This window comes from Onychostruthus taczanowskii, unplaced genomic scaffold (genome assembly GCF_017590055.1).
Source record: "Onychostruthus taczanowskii isolate IOZ18803 unplaced genomic scaffold, ASM1759005v1 scaffold21, whole genome shotgun sequence".
Classification (NCBI taxonomy): Eukaryota; Metazoa; Chordata; class Aves; order Passeriformes; family Passeridae; genus Onychostruthus; species Onychostruthus taczanowskii.
The window spans coordinates 3,507,218-3,526,175 of NW_024499351.1; the positions used below are offsets into that span (position 1 = coordinate 3,507,218).

General features: G+C 42.2%; 1 protein-coding gene across 1 annotated transcript; it reads left to right on the forward strand.

Annotated features, from left to right (window-relative positions):
* Positions 1-968: 968 nt before the first annotated feature.
* Positions 969-18,727, forward strand: BFSP1 (beaded filament structural protein 1). Its single transcript, XM_041404410.1, has 8 exons — positions 969-1,569; positions 7,593-7,653; positions 10,582-10,677; positions 11,469-11,561; positions 12,257-12,364; positions 14,484-14,704; positions 16,003-16,088; positions 17,393-18,727. Exons 1-8 carry the CDS (start codon positions 1,199-1,201, stop codon positions 18,334-18,336), a joined length of 1,980 nt encoding a protein of 659 aa, XP_041260344.1. The 5' UTR covers positions 969-1,198; the 3' UTR covers positions 18,337-18,727.
* The last annotated feature ends 231 nt before the right edge of the window (positions 18,728-18,958 follow it).

Here is an 18,958-nt window from a genome sequence, read left to right on the forward strand (position 1 = left end):
GTGGTGAACCCAGACTTTCTTTTTGAAGTTGAACTTTTTGAGTCACCTGAGCACCAACTGCTTTTTTCACCTCTGTACTTGCCATCAGTGCCTTGAGATATGTTGAGCTTCAAAATACACGAGTTCTAAGTATTCATTTAAGATATGACCATCAAGAAGTGAAATTGACTTTTATATGAACTATTAGAAGAGATCTCAAAATTGGAGTGGCTTGGTGTTGGGCTTTCTGTCTGGGCAAATAGATTAGGGAAGAACACGTCCAAGAAATAGTTATTCAACATGAAAGATAGGAAAAAAATACTAGAGGAGATGCATCAAGGGGAAATTAAAGCCTCTTAGGGAATGGCAGCACACAAGACTCCATTACGGTGGAAGTAAAGGAAGAATCCCTGGGATTCCCTTGGGATGATATGGAAAGTTCACCATGAGGTGGACTGGCTTTTGGCTATCCCCAAATAAAGTGGCTTCCCAAAGAGGCTCTGTTAAGCCAGGATTTTTAGTACCGCTGCTGCTTGGATGCTTCTCATGCCAGGTAGAATTAACCTGCAGAAAATCCTGACATGAAGCCTGAAGTGAGAAGCAAATGATCAAATCTTGCCCATGGAGCTGGAGTTACATGAATTTTTATATACTATCCCATCATTCTAAATGATCACAAAACTGTCAAATAACAAAAATCAAGGGCTGCCATCCACTCACACCAAAATCCTGTCTCAGCAGAAGGCCTCTGTGCACAGCCCTGGGGACACCCCCATGGGACAAAACTCTCCCCCCAGCACAGCCATGAAAGGCTTTGAGCTCAGCCTTCAAAACTGCAAAGCAGTTGTTTTGTTTTCCATGGATAATGCTTTAATCCACCGGGTGAAAGCTGGACGTTGCTCTCTTTTATCCTGGCTGTACACGATTGCAATGCTGGAAAAGAAAAGCCCCTAGCCCTTCTGTGCCCGCCGCTCCTCCGAACTGCTGACGCCTGGGTGGGCAGCTCCAAGGCGGGGCCATTGGGATTTATTTAGTTCACTGCCGCAGATGATGCCTTTAGTGCCACAAACCACCCTGGAGACAAGTCCTAATCATCTGGGGGTGGGGATTATGTTCAGTTCTTCTTCCCCAAACCCCCCAGATATAATTCAGATCCAAACTGGAGAGACAGGCAGGTACACAAGAGGGGACCCCGGCACTGCACAGCCCCTCTGAAGCCATGTACAGGAGCAGCTTCCTCCGTGAGGTACGCAAGGAGAAGTATGAGCGGTCAGATGCCTACGATGAGCTGCGAGGCTCCCCGGAATTCGACAGTTTGGCCCAAGCCCGGGGCTTGGAGAACCTGCAGGAGCTCAACGAGCGCTTCGCCAGCTACATCAACCGCGCGCGTGTGCTGGAGCAGCGCAACACCATCCTGCGCAAACAGCTGGAGACCTTCCAGCGCATGGATGAGCTGGTGGGCTTGGACGAAGCCTTTGCTGGGCAGATTGAGTTCAACCGGCAGCGGATGCGGGAGCTGGCTTCTGACCGAGCCAAGCTGGAGCGGGAGGAGAAGGATGCCCAGCGCATGCTCGATGAGTACCGCAACAAGTAAGGCTTGCAATCCATGGAGGATGGGTGGTGTCATTGCCTTAGTTAATCTTTGTAATAAGGATGGGTTCAGTGTCACCAGCTACTTCTTGTGCGTGTGTGACGCCTCTCCGTGGGTATCAGGCTTGTCAAGAGGGACGGAGTGTAAGCCCATGGTGAAAAGTAAGGTATCAAGACTTGGGGAGCTGCAGCTCTGCCTTTCCTGGTCTCACTGTTCATAGATGGGAAAATGCCCTCTCCATTCCACAGCAGCAGCCCTGGCACACGTTGACTGCTGTTGTTCATTAGCCGTAGGAGAGCTGTGCTCTGAGTTGCAAAGACGAAATAACCCTATTTGCCTACCAGGTGTCTCAAAGCGAGTCTTGTGTCTGAGCAACCCAGAGTTACGCCATGCCAAACATCTCCTGAAATATGCAGGATGTCTCTGAGAAACTCTTATTTACGGCCACTATGAAGCATGTGGGCCAGTCTGTGCCAACCACATCTGTGATGTGTCATGAAAAGAAAGGAGATACATTTTTTCCTGGTGTATAAAATTTGCCCTCCTCTTCTTCCTTGCATCTTGTATTTCCATCTCATGCCACTAAAACAATAAGAATAGGCTTCCCCTAATTTCACCTCTCTAACCTCTGTGCCACCAAAAATCAAAGAGCAGGAGCCTCACATGCTGATGGAGATGAGTGCCTTCCCTCCAGCAACAGGCAATTTTGGTCACATGGCTTAATTAAGAGTTGGTGAGCATTGCTCATAGGACAAAAGAGTTTAATCCTCCTGTTGCTTATTGGCCAGGGATTTTTTACCCCCAAAATGGCTACTTCACCCATGAAAATTTGGCACACTGACAAATAAGCAGCCACGTGGGGGTTGTGAGCTACAGCATACCTATAGAAATGCCAAGCCCTGATCTCTCTTTTTTCATCTGACAGGAGAGAATAGCCCATCCAGGTCACTGAGGCTTATTGCTGCCAGTGGTCAGATGCCCACAATGTCCTGACTCAGTGCCAGTGGGTAATAAGCACCTGATTAGGCAGAATTGTATTTCAATATTTATGAGCAGGAAATTCAACTATGAGTCAATGCTGTAGTTTAGCTGTTGACTCTGGTACTTGCTCATGTGTTTTTATTGCACAGTGCTCATGAGTATTTGACTACGCTCAGTACTTAATTTTCTAGCTGCATATTAGTCAAAAATCTGTGTGAATAGGACAGGATTAGTAATGTGACACAAAGTAATTTACTTTATTAGAGCTGCTTTAAGCAAACTGTAGAAAGGCGGGGAATAATACAGGGCATTGAAAATCCAGAGGAGGAGGCAACACCCAGGAAAAGGGCTGTTCTTTCAGAAAGCAAGATTTCGGACCTGCTAAAGGGGTAGTTAGTGGCTTCCTAGAAAAAAAGGGGTGGCACTTTCTTGTTCAAGCCTGGGATGCTCACTCAGCAGCTGTAAACAAAAGAGGGAAACTTTTACTAAATTCAAACCAAAAATTGCAATTTAAAAATTAAAGATACACAGAGCCATGACAGTGGAAGGACAGTGGGTGCTTTTTAACCAAATTGCACCAATTGGTTTACATCAACAAGTGAATTTTGATGGGCTTTTTTTTTTTTTTCCATTGAGAGCTGCTGAATTTGTCTAGAGGACAGGCGTAAACATTTCTTCAGTGTGAAAAAGTTGGGATGGTTTTGAGTTGCAGGTTTTAAAACAATGCCCCTGCTCTGGTAACATGTACTCTGCTATCTGATGGCTCTGATTTCAGTTCCTGAAAGTTATAAACAAAGCTCCCCAAACAAAATATGGGAGGAATTATCTTCTGTGCCCTATTAGGAGCTGCTGAAACTGGAAACATTCCTGTGCTGAAGACCTGTTCTCCTCCCTGAGTCTGAATTCTGTTGGCAACAGGCACTGCAAGTTCCTTGCTGCAACTTGAAGCATAAAGCTTTTGGTGCACTGGGATTAACAAAATCTCTTAGAGGGGAGCATTTTGAATCAATTAATTGACAAATGTCTGTGTCCTTCACTAATGCAAAGAATTTTGACTGTTACAACCCATTCTTTCACTCACCTTCACTGTTGGGGAAATAGATTTGTATCTAAGTAAACCTTTTAAGCTACATTTATATAAATAGGCCTTTTAAAGTTGCATTTAGACAGAGTAGGGCCTAAGACTACAGGGTCAGTGCAATTAAATGTTCATGAACCATTAAAAAGTAGAACTTACATTAAAATTTATTTTTAAATCCTCTATGGACACATTCATAGCTTTTCTCATTAACATGAATAGTTTGGATTCTGTACCAGGGAATAATTCTTTCTCTTGAAGTTGGAAAAAGAAAAAAAAAATCAATGCTGGGAATAGTCTGGATGCATCTTGTAAAAACCACTAATTATGCTACCTATTGACCACCTGACCACCAACATTATAGCAACATTGCATCTGGATGTGGGACAGGATGGTATTTCTCTCTCCATGATATTGGGAAAGATACTGGAATCCAGATTTTAGTGGCCTTGACTGAACAGGATACACAGACTTCAGAAATTAAATGTCTTGCTAATCATTTGTTTAATTAAAAAAATTGTGCACTGCTAATGCAGTGAATTTTGAACATACAACATGATTCCCTGGACACGGTAATTGGCACAGTGCTCTCCAGAACAAGATGTGCTGTGTGGTGATACTCTGATAAGCTAACACCCTTTGGGGCCACAGTGGAGACCCAACAGAAAAGAAGTGGTAAAACACAATAGCTAGGATATGGGGACTCCACTGGAAAAGCTGCCTTCCAACCCCTTCTGCAGGGATTGTCTTGGCACTGCTGCTGCTTCTCTGGGGATAGGAAGAACTTTATCCTGCTGCAGCTAAGATGAGGAGCATTTGCCTGCCCTCCACTCTCTCCACAATCTGCCAGAATATTGTCCTGCGACTGTCAGCTGTGTTATCAAGAAGCAGGGGCTTCTTGATAACACAGGTAGAATCTGTTCATAAATCAGCAAAGCACAACCCTCTTGGGCTCATCTGAGCATTCAGGGTATGACCCTGGATGACAAATATTACTGGCCTGCCCATCATCCTTGTAGGACCTCCCTTTCATAGTCTGTGCTGTCCTTGGCACCCAAATTGCTGCTGTCTGTTGAGAGAAGGTTAGTGAGGTGCATCAGGGAAAGAGAAAATGACAAAGGTACTAGCCAAGAGGTGCTACTGCCTTTCAGTAGCATTCAGCAGAGAGGCACCATTTTTATTCAGATGAAATGCTCAGGTTTGACGCCAAATTGCGTATCTGGCCGTTGTGCATTGCTGGGATGGATTGTCACTGTTTCCTCTTTGGAGGGGAGCGAGCCCTTGCAGCAGAGGCAGGGTCCAAAAAAAAAGAGGTGATTGAAATCTTTAATCCTCTGATCTGCTTTCTTTGAGCCTGACAGCTCCCTCCCCACCATTCTTTTTCCCCGTGCAAAAAAAAATAAAAAAAGAAAACCAAAACAGTTAACATCCCTTTTCTTTCAACAAGTCCAAAAACATTTGTCGCTGACATAAAGCTACATGACTAGGTGGGAAGGTTCATGTTTTGCTGGTTTTTGAAGGATTTTTGGTTTTTGTTTTTGATTTTTTTTTTAATGAAGCAAATTAACTTAATGGCTCTTAAGCTCCAGCAATGTCTGACTAGCAACCATCTAATAAAAAAAAATTTGGACATGACTAGCTAATTACTAAACATGAAAATCAACTTTGAAGCTTAACAGGGTTGTGACTTGTCAGTCATTGCACTTACAAATACATTTCAGCAGGCACAGAGGCATCTTGAGTTCTCTGAAGCATTTCAAAGAGGTCCATAGCACTTTTGCACTGATCTTCTGGAAAAGACTGAACATCACTTGAAAGAAATTCTCCTTCAAAGGATAATCATGCAATACTAACTCTCTCAAGCTGTCAGGTGGATTTACAGCTGTGTGGCACGGCACATATTTGGGTTACTTGAGAGTAAAGGAAAATGTAGCTGAATATTTTAGTCACTGAAAAAATCTTTTGAGTGAGGATCTAGCAATGAGGGAGATCTGAATTACATTAGGGTTGAGGTTTAGACGCTGAATCCATCAGATGGTTGTGTATTACTGTGAATGGAAAACCAGCCTTTTATTGTAACTGTGTATTTGATTTTCACAAGATGCCACAATTTGCTTCATTCTTGCTCAGCTGTCAGAAAGTATCAAAGTTAGGAAAGTGTTTACTGTCAAGCACACACAAAAAATTTTTAAATAAATAGAAAACTGTCTGGAGTTGAACTACTTGGTAAATACCTGAAACAAAGGCAGTCTCACTTCTGAAGCTGAAAAAATATTCTAGCCTTCTAAGTGAAACTGCTGTTAGTACTAATTGGCAAAAAGGATGTTATTTTAGTCTTATCAGCAATTTCTTGAGGTGATGATGAAATAAAACCTCATCATTTTCACTTGGTTATTTGCTGTTCATGTAAGAATTGAAAACAGACCAGTGCCCAACCCTGCTAATATTATGGGATTTCAGAAGAAGTTGGTAAACCAGAGCACCAGGTTAAATCCATTTCCTTGTTCTGCCAAGTTCTTCCTTTGTGGTCCTGGTCAGTTTGTGAATGACATCATCCACTCATCTTTCCAGTATGTGTTGAAAGAGATGTGAATAAAGTTCTTTGTTCATCCTTCAGGAGAACTTAGGTTGACGTGATCATTATAACTTAATCCTTGATGTGCTCAGTCCAGAAACTGTCAAGTTCCCTGTTGACTGAAGGAAATTCCTTTGATATCACCAGCACATCTGGGCTGGATCAATGAATTTAGAAGACAGACAGGGAGCTATGTTCTGTTCTGAATTTTGGCTTGCATTGGCATCCATTGCTTTTACTGCAAATGAAGGATCCTTATCACCAGAGCTGACTTGTCACCTCCCAGAGTGTTTCTTATAGAAAGTAAGATAATTATAGCTTTTTTATATATATCTACATCTATTTTTTTTAGGGAAAGTAAAGTGTTAAACTTAAAGGGTTAAGACTGTATTTCTGCTGCTGTTGGAGTTTGATAAGTCACTTGTTGAGTACTGATGGCAAAGTCTCACTGCCAAAGTTGCTTCTGGCTGGTGGTTTTTCAGGGGCTTTTTTTGTTTGTTTCTTTGTTTGTTTGTTTTTTAATCCAGTCTCATTAAATTAAGCCACGTCTACTGTTGAAATTTCATATTAGGTTTACTTAAGGAAGGGAATAAATTACAATAAACAACAATTAATTTTTTGCTCTGTGACTAAAAGGATTTTCTAGAAGATAATTCTATTTACATAAAAATGTGGAGTCCTAATTCTTAAAGAATATGTGCTGTTTCCTCAAATCAAACATAAACATATTATACATCCACCTCAGCACCAGGAACATGCAAGTCATGCACTTGTGGATGTTTTATAAAAGCGTAAGAATAGTTGGTTAAATGCAGTCCTTACTAAGGCTCACTTGTTGTTTGACAAAGTTAATATACAAATTACCATTAAATGGGACACAAATCTTGATCCACCTAAGCATCCTAATCCAATGTCTTTCCTACACGGTCAATATGCAAAATTGCAATCTTCATGTTTAATGTGTCTGTCATTAAAACGCTTATTGAACAGCAGCAGGTACAGTAGAAAACCAACAATGTAATTAAATGTTCATGTGCCATTGTAGCAAGTCCTCACAGAGTAATCACTGCTGAATGGCTGTCACTGTAGTTCAATACCAATGGAATATGCTTTTATTGTAGATAATCTATCCTTGGGCATTCTGTAAAAAAGTGATAGCAAATATATGGTATTTCATTGTATTCTGTTATGTAAGCCAAAGACCAGAATTTAGGCAATTCTAGGACCAAAAAATAACTAATGCTAATCCATTAATAAACCTTTTGGGCCCTTTCAAGATTCATATTCTCCTTTAGTGTGAAGCATATCTTGTGCATGACAGTGCAGATAAAAATGCAGTTGCAGAGGGATGAACTGCTGAACTTTTATCTCCTTTTCTCTACTTTCAGGTATAGAAATGAACGTGAATATCAGCAGAGGCTAAAAGAAACCCTGGAGCACCTAAATAAAGTAAGTCTGGGAAAATGCCAGGGGAAAAGTGTACAATTTTTTCCTTTTGGTTTCATTTACTACAGCGAGCTGCTTTGAAGAAGCAGTGGGAAGATAAAATGTCAGAGCAAGGCATTTCTTGTCATTATGCCCTTCTTCATCCTCCCCCTCCCTGTGTAAGCGACTGAGCCTCAGCATGACAGCCTTTTCCCCATGCTTTTTAAACATAGCTACTGTATTAAAATACAGTCACTAGTGATAACCATGCCATGAATAATTGCTGATTAAGTCCATGTTTTGAAGCCTGGAGTGTCTCAAAGCTCCTTAGTCCCTTGCAGGATACGGTCAGCCCTTCCCAGGACAGACCCTCAGCTTCCCATTAGGTTTCCAAAAAAAAGAGAAGCTGCAACTCCCCCTGGTTTGTTCCTTTTACATCAATATAGTTTTTAGTCTAATACCATGGGAAAGCAATAATAAAAATAATAAGATTTAATATAATACAAAGCTTAGAGAAAGATAAAAGTTGGCTGAAGTATTTTGGAAGTTTCCAAACCAGGTCTGTGAAACTGAAAAATCTCGAGGCGTCCTCTCTCACTGCTAGCCTTCATCTGGGTGAAGAGCACAGTATTATATCTTTCCCCAGTTCTACTTTGCACAGGCTATCATTCATCTTCTGTACTGGAAAAACAATTAAAGGTGGATTAAATAGAGATTATTTTTTTATTTCCTTGCTACAAGTGGCTGGACCTGCTCAGCTGAAGCATTGTCATATCAATGATATGTATGTTTTATAATAAGAAAAGACGGAAAGTGCATTTCAGCTTTTCTATCTCCAGTGAGCTCTTGACATTCCGCATCAGTTCTGTTTTCCAGAACACTCTGCTGTTGAACATCCTGCAAACCCTTAAAAATTTTTGTGAAGGTAACCCTTTTGTTATGGGTTTGTTAGAGCTGGTAAGTCTGTCTTCACAGTTCCTCTCAACGAATCTGCAGCTAAAGAAAAGTGAATTGATTCACTAACCTTAGGCACAACTCACAAAATCTTGAGGCATGAGGGTGTTTTTTATCCCACGGTGTCCCTGGACACCTCTGTTGCAGCTCCTTCCACTGGGAGCACCAGGTGCTGGAGAGAATACAGCTGGTTTTGTGTACAGGGCCCAAGATGTGACGTGAAAACCTGCATGTGCAGGTGCAAACTCATTCTTTATCTGACAGCTGGGAAAATACTGGTTCTGGAGAGATGTAAAAAATTTTTCAACCACAGTAATAAAAGTACTGCTTCAGCACATGGATCAATGTTCTGGAATCATAACATAAAGCACAATGGCTTTTCAGAAGTTGAGTGATTAGCAAATACTGCAAAGTTCAAAAGAAAATGCGCAGACACTGCATGGTTCTGATACACAACTCCATCGAGGAAGCTGGTCTCTTTGAAAGCATGGAATAAAAGCAGAAGTATTTTTCCCCTTTAAGGGAATATTTGGAAAGCCAAAACCTGATTTTGTTTATTGCATGCAGAAATATTTGCTTATAGGTGTTATCTAAGGGCCTGGGGGCTCTTTTTGGCTCCCTCCCTACCCTCCCAACATGACCATTGTCCTGCTGATCTTCCTCTCAATAGGATGGGAGAGGAGTGCAGAAAAGCAGCGGGCATTCCTGATGGCTGGCTCTGAATGTGCTGGGCTGGATGTGTCTGAATCAGCCCCTGGCTCACAAAGCAGAGCCTGCTGGAGAGTTCTGTGCCTGGGAGGCTTAGCAGCACAATAAGACAGCCAACATCTACACATTTTTGGAACAGCGCATGCTGTAGGCATGCAAAAGGAAAAAATCCTCTTCTACCAGTCATGTGCTGCACCCACAGTGGTTTGTTTGCAGCCCGTGATCCACTCACAGAGGTATTTTTACAACTGATAAAGGCACATGCGTAATTTGAAAGAGGTACTTTCAAATACTTCTTTTTGTATTCTTTGAGTTAAATGCAGAAAGCAGGACTTTCTTGAGGCAAATTGCAAACTGGTGGAGGAGCTGGCACGTTTTGTAGAGTTGCAAGGAAGACTCAGTTAAAATTTTTTAAGATGCTTTCCCAAAAATTATATTTTATGGTCATAGTTATTGCCAAATCTAAAAAAGAAATAATTCATTAAATAGAAAAATAAAGCATATTACTACTCTCACATGTTTGTAAAATATATTGCCAGGTTCCGTGGAAATTACTCTAAATTCCATGTTTTGTGTTAAATAACGTAACATAGGAAAAATATAAATGAAGCCTTTGAACAGAAATGAAGATTTCATTAGATATAAAGACCAGTGCCACTCATACCTGTGTACTCTGAGATCATGGTTGCTAGTCATATGGTTTGTTCTTTGAACTAATTGGATGTTAGGAACTTTTGTCTTCGCAAATCCCAGTGTTATAAACTTGTGCAGCAAGGTGATTTTTTCTAAACTTGGTCAGCTGTCATTTTTACTTCCAGAAATAGCTCCAAATTGACAAAATTTGTAGCATTTGAGAACATACCAAAGAGGGTGCAAATACTGCGGACCATCCTGTGTTTTTAGAAGGACTTCTTAGGGATCTTAAAAAGGCATCAGGATACCTCAGATCTTGTCATGACATTAGAGAAATCAATGCCTTAGTCTGCTGATGTCATTTGTTTAAGACTCATCCACCATTTCAAGATTTTAACATCAAAATCTGATGTTGCCTCCCAGCATTATTTTGACAGTGGCAGCACCAGACTCTATTGTAAATCACATTTGTGCAGGGCATGGTGAATAACATGGCTCCTGTTTGTTGGTTTCACGATCCTGCTGTATGTTTCAGTAGGCTCACGCTCCAGGCAGGCTGCTCCATGTGCACAGTGACTCACGCAGTGCCTGTGGGACTGCTGTGGCTTTGGCACTCCAGCCACATGTACCACCATGCCACGTGTCTCTGCATTGCAGGAAGCTGATGAAGCCTTGCTGTGCAACCTGGAGCTGCAAATCGAGTCCCAGTTCCTGCAGGATGACATCAATGCTACAAAGGACAGATACAAGAAGGTAACTGGCTGAAATTGCTGTTTTCCTTGTAGAGATGGATGTGGAACTTTGCCCTTCTCCATGATCAAACGGTGGCAAATTAAAGCAAATTGCATTTATATTTTGGTGGGTGCATATAGTACTATTTATTTTCAGTGGGCACCACAGCCAGATGGTTTGCAGCACCCAAACACACTTCTCAGGGTCCAGTCACTACAGCTGTAGCAGAGTCTTGAATTTGTCAACCTCGTGTCATGGTTTAACCCAAAGTGCTGATCAAGCTGTCTTATATTTCATGCTAAGGAAGCTGTTGCTTTCATCATCCAATTTTTTGGGAGAGGGCACTCCAGGTAATCAGCAGACATATGCCTGTGGATCTGTGATTCCACTGCAGCTGACTTTAACATTTGTTGCCTTCTTCATGGGAGAACTGTGGGTCTTGGGATCAAGCCACTGTCCCATCTTTGCTGCTTTTGAAAAAAGTGACTTTTTTTTGGTGCCACATGCAAAGATATTTGTGATTCTTGTTTTGAAAATCTCCTATGAAATTGGAAATCATAAAATCTTCAATTAAGACTATGAACTGTATAGTCCTTATCCAAAAGTCTGTTATATACCCTCAGTATGATGAAACTGCTAGCACTCCTGCACTCAAAAGCAGTTATAAGTTGTATTCCAAACCCAAGCCTGAAGAGGAATTGGACTTTCATGGGCTAAAAGCATTACATATGTAAAAATAAGCCCCAGGAGTACATGGAAATGTCTACCTTACTATGGCATTTTCTAATGAAAATGTTTTTACCTTATCACAGAACCTCATGGAAATCCAGACCTACGTCAATGTCTTGCAGCAGATCATCCAGACAACTCCTCGTGTGTCCCCAATAACCACTGGCATATGTGAGGCAAGTATTGCTGTTGGGAAATACATGCAGCTCTAAGTAAGAAAGAGATAATGTTTACACCTAAAGTGTCCCAGATCCTTTAACTTCTGCTCCAAGGTTAGGTGACAACTGTCAAAACAATGTGTGAGTACTGAATAGTGAATATGGGAGAAAAAAAATTACTGTAGCTTTGAAAAACTGTATCAATGAGGAAAGAGAGATTAACTTTGCCAGGTGCAATCCAGCATATATATTAGTCCCAAAAATGTGTGGTACAAAGGTATTTGAAGTAATTGTGCTTCTTCTCTGAGGAGGAGCTGGCAGGATATATGAATATTTTAAGAGAAAGGAAATCTTATCCTGAAGGGGTGAGATGGTGAAAAATTTAAATGAAATTAATTGATACAGACTAGATGAAAACTTGGTGATTTCCACCAATACGAGTGGCTATGGCAGGAATGTTCAATATTTGTAAGAAGATGTGAACAGGTTTACAGGGTCTAAGCTGTACTGTTACAGACCTGCCATCTGATATCTTTATTCTTAAAGCTGTGCCACTATTCAACAGAATTTGGCCCGAGGTTCAATGCCCACCTTTTATCTGTCATTTGCCATTTTCTATTTGTCTTTACAGTTTACTTCCAGTAGCGCAATTTTTGGCTCTTTTTAGGAGTGAAACATAATTTCCTGTACACACATTGTTTTCTTCCAACCAGGAAAAACTGATAGCAGAGAGGAGGATCCCTGTTCTGCAGAGCCAGCTGGAGGAATACAAGAGCATCCTCTGCCAGCTACAGGCACAGAAATACAAGCTGCAGACAGAGGTACTGGAATCACTAGCCATAAACTCAACCATGTTGCTCATGAACTGCTTTTTTTATGGTTACTTGGTAAAACCTCTAACATGGCTTTAACATGGTTATGTTAACTTGGTGGACTTGGAGTGTGTTTTCCTTTTAGATTTCCATCTTTTTCTTCAGCTGTTTCATTCCCATTCTCTCAATGGAACAAATTGTCAGGTTTAGATGGCCAGGGTGGGCTGTAGGTATTGTAGGTGCAATGAAGCTTTGTCTTTATCAGAGTGGCTGATGAGGGAAGATTTCCACAATGCAACTGGATTCCTGCAGGACAGAATCAGCAGGATATTGTGAATGGAAAAGTCCCACAGGGCTCGTATGACTTTCTTAATTGCTGAGCTCTGGCTGGAAATTGGCTCCATGAAAACCGATGGGGAACCCTTAGGGCTCTGCCCAATCCTCTCTACCACTGCCACATCCAATGCTCAGGTTGCTGTGGGAAGAACTGGACAGGTTTGGGGAACAAAGCTGAGAGGGCTGTTGAGCTACATTTGGCCTTCTGCCTTCATTGATGTCACTACTAAGCATTAAGCCAGCATCTCTCCTGTGCTTGGACACTACCAGCAGGAAAAACCATATGCTTTTTGCCATCCCCTGATTTGCTAAAAATGTCTGGCCAAGACTTTGACTAGTTGTCCTTGCCATCTCCCAGCCAAACCTGCCCTAAATCAACCTTCTGTCTCCAGCCAGTGCCTACAAACATGAGTGCAGTGCAAGGCCGAGGGAGGAGGAGGAGGAGGAGGAGCAGCTGAAGGCTGCAGTGGATAGAAACCAGATCTGAATAGTTGCCAATGGTGTCCCTGAATATTTTTTAGCAGATGGGGTGGAGAATGACCCCAGGTGCAGCTTCCTTTGTGCCTCGAGTTGTCCATCCAGGTGAGAAGAATGAAATATTGACCAAAACATCTTTTGGTGGGATTTTGTGGACAGCCATAGCAGCAGCTTATAACATCCTGAGCATGACTTCTTTGATTAGGGTCAGGACAGTGTATTTTCCTAGGTCTCTTTCTCACATCTGATGCTCTGGGGGAAAGGACACATGCACTCTGGGATGGACAGGAATCAATATGGGGATGAGATAGTGACTCAATATAGAGAAAAAGGGGAGGAAATCAGCCTTCTGCTGGCAGGTGGAGAGAGGCAGTCTTTGGGGAATTAATGGTGCTGCTCTCAAAATAAAATCTTCCCATCCCAGTTAGAAATAGATTATTCATTCATTCATTCATTCTTGTTCCTTGAGATTAAAAGAGTGAAATAGCTTTATGAGTGGAGATCAGTAACACAGTTGCTTGTGATGGTGAAGGCTGGATCTGATGACTGAGGTGTCATCAAGTTTCTTTGCTTTCCTGTTTCTCGACCTGACAGCCATGTGCCTGAGAGGTCCTGGACCCCACCCCATGAGCACTGAACAGAGAAGAGTCTCAGTTTACTTGTACACTACAACATAACCAAACTAATGACAAGGGACATCACTTCTATATTTAGGCTCTTAAAAGTCCCTTTTCTTATCATGCCTGAAGCATATAGAAATAAATCAATTATTGAATAATTCATTAGTCACTTATTGCCCCATTAACTTTTTGTGAGTTCATCTCTTTGAAATGTAGGGAAAAAAGGGACAAAATAACGATAATAACTAGCTGAAAATAGCAGAAGAAAGTGAGAGGAGATTTACAGGGTGAAATATCCCACCTGAAACTCAGCATTTATTTTTGGAAGGTGACTTTTGCCACCTCCTGGTTAATGTGCTCATTGATTTTATTGCTGAAGTAAAAAGACTGAGGAATTGAACTCAAAAGGAGAGTTCTTTGTTTAAAATGTGACTTTTGGTCTTATTTGCCCTGTCTGCAGACCACAGAGAGCTCAGCTTCCCAGTTAACAACTTTTACTGTCCTTTTAAGGTCTTGCCCACTCTGATGAGTTACTGCTTTTTGAATAACCGAACAAAGGTACTGAAATTGCTCCTGTGTTTCAGCAGTGCAGCATCATATTGTGATAAAGCATGACTTGCCTTTCATTATGCTTAAAATATGGGAATGGTGAATTTTTCAAAGCTGCTTCTTTCATCACCGATTTTATTTACCAGACAACCATGCTGGAGCAAGCAATTAAAAACACCCAGGAGAGTTATGACGATGAAATTCAGCTTTACAATGAGCAGATTGAAAACCTTAGGAAGGGGATAGAGGAGGCTGAGAGGATCTTGGAGAAGTACACCACTGACTGCCGCCAGCTGGTGATCTACCAGCAGTCCCTGGAGAATGAGCTGGAACGGTACAAACGGATCATCGAGAATGAGGACAGCCGGTAAGGCTGGATTTCTGGGCACTCACAAAGGGACCAGTGATCTCTATTATTATCTCGTTTGAAAAATATATGTTTAAGGACATTTCATTCACCCAAAGCTATAGCATTTTCACACCTTTCACTGGTAGATATCTAGGGATAGAAATCTATCTAGATGCAAAATCTGGTTAAACTTCTGCCAAGGAAAGGGTCAGAGCCATTTTGGGCTTTCCTGTCCGTGCAGTCTCCTTTCCATATGCTGTTCTGGCATCAGTGTACAGAGGTCAGGAGCACACAAAAGCAATCTGAACATCCTCTCCTCAGACAGGGTTTTGGTGACACTCGCTCAACACAACTGGCAGGTTGATTTTTGGAGGGTGCAGACAAAACAAATGCCCTGTAAAGCAAAGCATTCTTCACAGCAAAGCGATTCCTCAGGCATGGGGAGAAAGAGGAAAAATACAAGAAATTGGCAGGGATTTGGGTTGTGCTTAAACCTACAGAGGAGCACTGTCTCCCTCTAATGTCAACCATCAGCCACAGTGGAGAAAAGGATCTTTCACAGCAGCAGAGCCAGACCCCGAGGCACCCCAACTACTGCTCCAGGCTGTGCAGAAGATTCAGGGGAAGAACACTCACTAAAAAGTCCATCCGATGTGTGGGGAATGGGAGTTTAATTAATTTTCAGGGTCTAATTTTGGACACTGAGTTCTAGTTAGATGTATCTTAACAGAGTAATTCTCAACACCAAAAATCTTATTGACACTGGGTCTCTGACAGGACAAAATATCTCAAATTCCAGCAGAGCAGACTGGGGAGGCCAAAGATGCAGTAACTGTTTTGCAATAGGACTGCCTCTCAATTTTAATTTTTAACCCTTAATAGTACTGACTCCTCAAATGTTTTCCAAGGAAGACTGCTCCAAATTTCTATTTTGCCAGCCAGCATGGTAAAAATGGATTTAGAGTTCTTGCTGACCTCTGGTAGGCTTGGATTTACTGTTTGCCCATCTAAAAACTTCCCATCTTTTCAAAGTGCCATGCTAAATGCAAAGCTGTTGCTATGTGTTGTAATTACTGGTGTACTTTACCTACTGGAGTATCCCATGTCTCCTGCTGGCAGAAACCAGCCTCACTCCAGTAAAGGTGCTGTGGCTGTCTTGATTTTCCCCAGACAACAAGCAGGTTCCCGTCATTCTTTTTGACTCCTCACCACAGAGAAGTAGATATCTTTAACCTCTGTGCTTAATTTTGCACAATTTCACTTGCTTTCACTGAAATGGTGGAGAGAGAACTGATGGATGCACATATTCTCCACAGGTTAAACTCTGCTATAGCAGGAACCCCAGTCACACTCTTCACACAGATTTACCGACCTGCCCAACCTCAGGCTTCAAGAGGAAGAGGTAACCTGTGATGTGTCTTTCTGTGTCTGTCAGGACATCTTTGCATTTTAAGCTCTTTGTCCATCTGTCTTTAATATGGCCACCAGTCACAACAGCCTGACTACAGGTTTGTAAATGCAACCACTTCAGCTTACCTCAGCTGGCCTTGAGACAAGCTGTCAAAGGCCAACACCACAAGCAAAAACATTTCTTTGCTAATTTCTACAGTTTGCTACTTAGGCCAGTCAACAGTAAAATCAAAAGGCACCTGAAATGGTGGAAAGAGCTGTAGGTTTTGTGTTGACTCATTCTGAGTTTGTTTGCAGTTGAGTGATGTGCAAAGAGCACCAAGGTGTGTTAAGTGCAGCAGGCCATTTTTGAGGCCTGTTTTCCTATGAATTATGTTTTCTCTATGTTGTATGTTGGCTTGACTTGTTAGAATTAGGATGCTTGTAAACCTGCTGACAAGGAAATGGCCAGGGCTAAATGAGCAAGACTGCTCTCAATGAAGGAATTGATGTGATAGGTTCTAACATATGGGATGACTTAAACCCAAGGCTCACAGGGGTTTTAATAATGACAAGCTGCCTTGAGAATGGAGACAAACCATCATATGAGGGATGTTTTTGGAATGCAGCTCTAATTTTTCTAACTGCTTTGTGAACTGTAGCAGTTTTATATTAAATGGGTCCATAATGCCTGAGGCCAGACCCTCAGCAGCTGTAAATAACTGCTGTTGTGCAAAGTGGTGTTTTACATGCTGAGGATTTGGCCTGTCTCTAGACACACCACTGATTTCTCCTGCATGACGAGCATGGTATTTCATGTGTGTTACTGTACTGTGGCAGGGGACAAAACAGCTGCCTTGGGGAAAGTATGTTAATATCTGTCTGTCCCCATGTTCTTGTAATTACCAGTACCTACCCCTGTCTCCTCTGCTCTAGCTGCTTATGCCATGGAAATCAGTGACTTGCCTGTGCTCCTGCTGCTGCTAAGCTCTCATGGGATCTGTGCCTACCGATTGCCCAGGAAATCAGAATCAGGGGGTTCTAAGAGTGCAGTGACAGTGTCTGAGTGATGCCTTTGTAGGTGGGTGGCTTCTCAGCTCTGTGACCACCAGCCACTGCTGCTCCCTCCTTACATGACTCTCAGCATCTGTCCATACTCCAAATTTTCAGGAGTGGAGGTGCCTGGCTTGCTTTTAGCCCTTCCTGGGATACAAAGGCTCTCCACCTGCAGTATTGAGGGCAAGAGGCAGCTCTAGCATTTGCAGTGACTGTATTCAAGCACTATTTGTTGTTCTCTTTGCTTTGATTTTTCTTTAGATATCACCCAGGCCATGCAAGACATTGCCAGTATAAAGCCCAGACAAAAAGGCCTGACAAAGAAAATTGCCAGGAAAAAGGAGCTGATGTCAAAAGACATAACCAACAGTCACTCGCCTGAAAGAATGTACGAAAGAACTCTGGAAGGTTTTGACCAAGACCACATGGAGTTTAGGCGTGAAGGCTCAGTTAGGTGTGAACCTGAGCAAGAAGGATCAGAATTTGATGAAAAAGAAATGGGCCCAGAGGATGTACCTGATGGAGCCCAGATAAGTAAAGCCTTTGATAAATTGTGTAATATTGTGAGGGAGAAAATAAGAGTCCACAAGAGACCAGAGGCTAAGTCTGATGCCCATCCCAAAGGGCGTTATGTGCTGGTGACAGGGGAGGAAGGCTATGAAGAACCTTGCATCTTGGCCCCCTGTATTCCTGCTGGGGGAGGGATCACAGTTTCCACTGGCAATGGGAAGGTGATGAATGGTGGTGTGGAGCCCATACCAGAGCTGCCAGAACCTGCTGAACCACCAGAAAAAGAGAAAGGGGAAATCTGTGAAAGGAGAGAAGAGTTTGAACTCCCAGATAAACAGAGAGAGGAGGGGAAAGAAGATGTGCTTGAGTGGGGGAAAAAAGCAAGAGGAAAAATTGAGCAAATCACAAAGTACCCGGAGATCTCTGAGCCTGAGACAGTTACTCCCTCTGGTCTGATAAGCCCAACTGAGCCAGGACTCCTTCGAGAGACAGAATATGAGCGAGAAGATAAGCAGGGCCTTTTGTTCAGGGAAGCAGCCTTACCTGGCTCTATGAGCTATGAGAAGGTGGAGGTGGTGGAGTCCATTGAGAAGTTTTCAGATGACAAAATTCAGACGTATGAAGAGACAGCAATGATTGTTGAGACAATGATAGAGAAGACAAGCAAGAAGAAACCAGGCGACAAAGGCTCTTAAGTGACACATACCCGCTGATAGTCGATTTGTCTGGCATAGTTATTAAATGACTGTGTTTTTTTTCCTGGCCGAATGATACAGTAGTGAGATTTTTGCTGTTTGGTATGGAACAGATTGAAACCTTGATGGCAATTCTGTCTGATGTAGGCTCACCTTTGGTTCAACAACCATTAGCACTCTCCAGGGCACATCCTATACAACTGATTTTCATGATTAGGACACATGGGAAGAAATTATTATGACAGAGCTGCCTGGCTTTCCACAGTATCCGGGACAAATTTGCATATTCCTCTACTACTCCTTTAACTGCCATACAACCTCCCATCTTTGACACAGCTGCAAATGTTAACTTGTGACATCTGGTTCATTTAATAAAAGTTTTGCCTTCTACCAAAGATACCCGCTGTGGGTTTATTTTGCCTATAACATTGACTCACAGACCCTACTTGTAAACATCACCTGACTGGTGTGCAGGAGGTTTCCCAGGGAAAGGGCTGGATACCTCTTAAACAACCTGTTCCAAATCTCTCCCTTTCAGAGTCTTTAAATAGCAATAAGCTTGGCAGACCTTTCTTTTTGGCAATAAAGACAAACTTCCTGTATTCAAGATAAGCTCTTACTG

Coding starts and splice junctions, on each gene's coding strand:
- BFSP1 (XM_041404410.1), top strand. CDS start 1,199: ATGTACAGGAGCAGCTTCCTCCGTGAGGTACGCAAGGAGAAGTATGAG. Junction 1,570..7,592: donor CTCGATGAGTACCGCAACAA/GTAAGGCTTGCA, acceptor CTCTACTTTCAG/GTATAGAAATGAACGTGAAT. Junction 10,678..11,468: donor CAAAGGACAGATACAAGAAG/GTAACTGGCTGA, acceptor ACCTTATCACAG/AACCTCATGGAAATCCAGAC.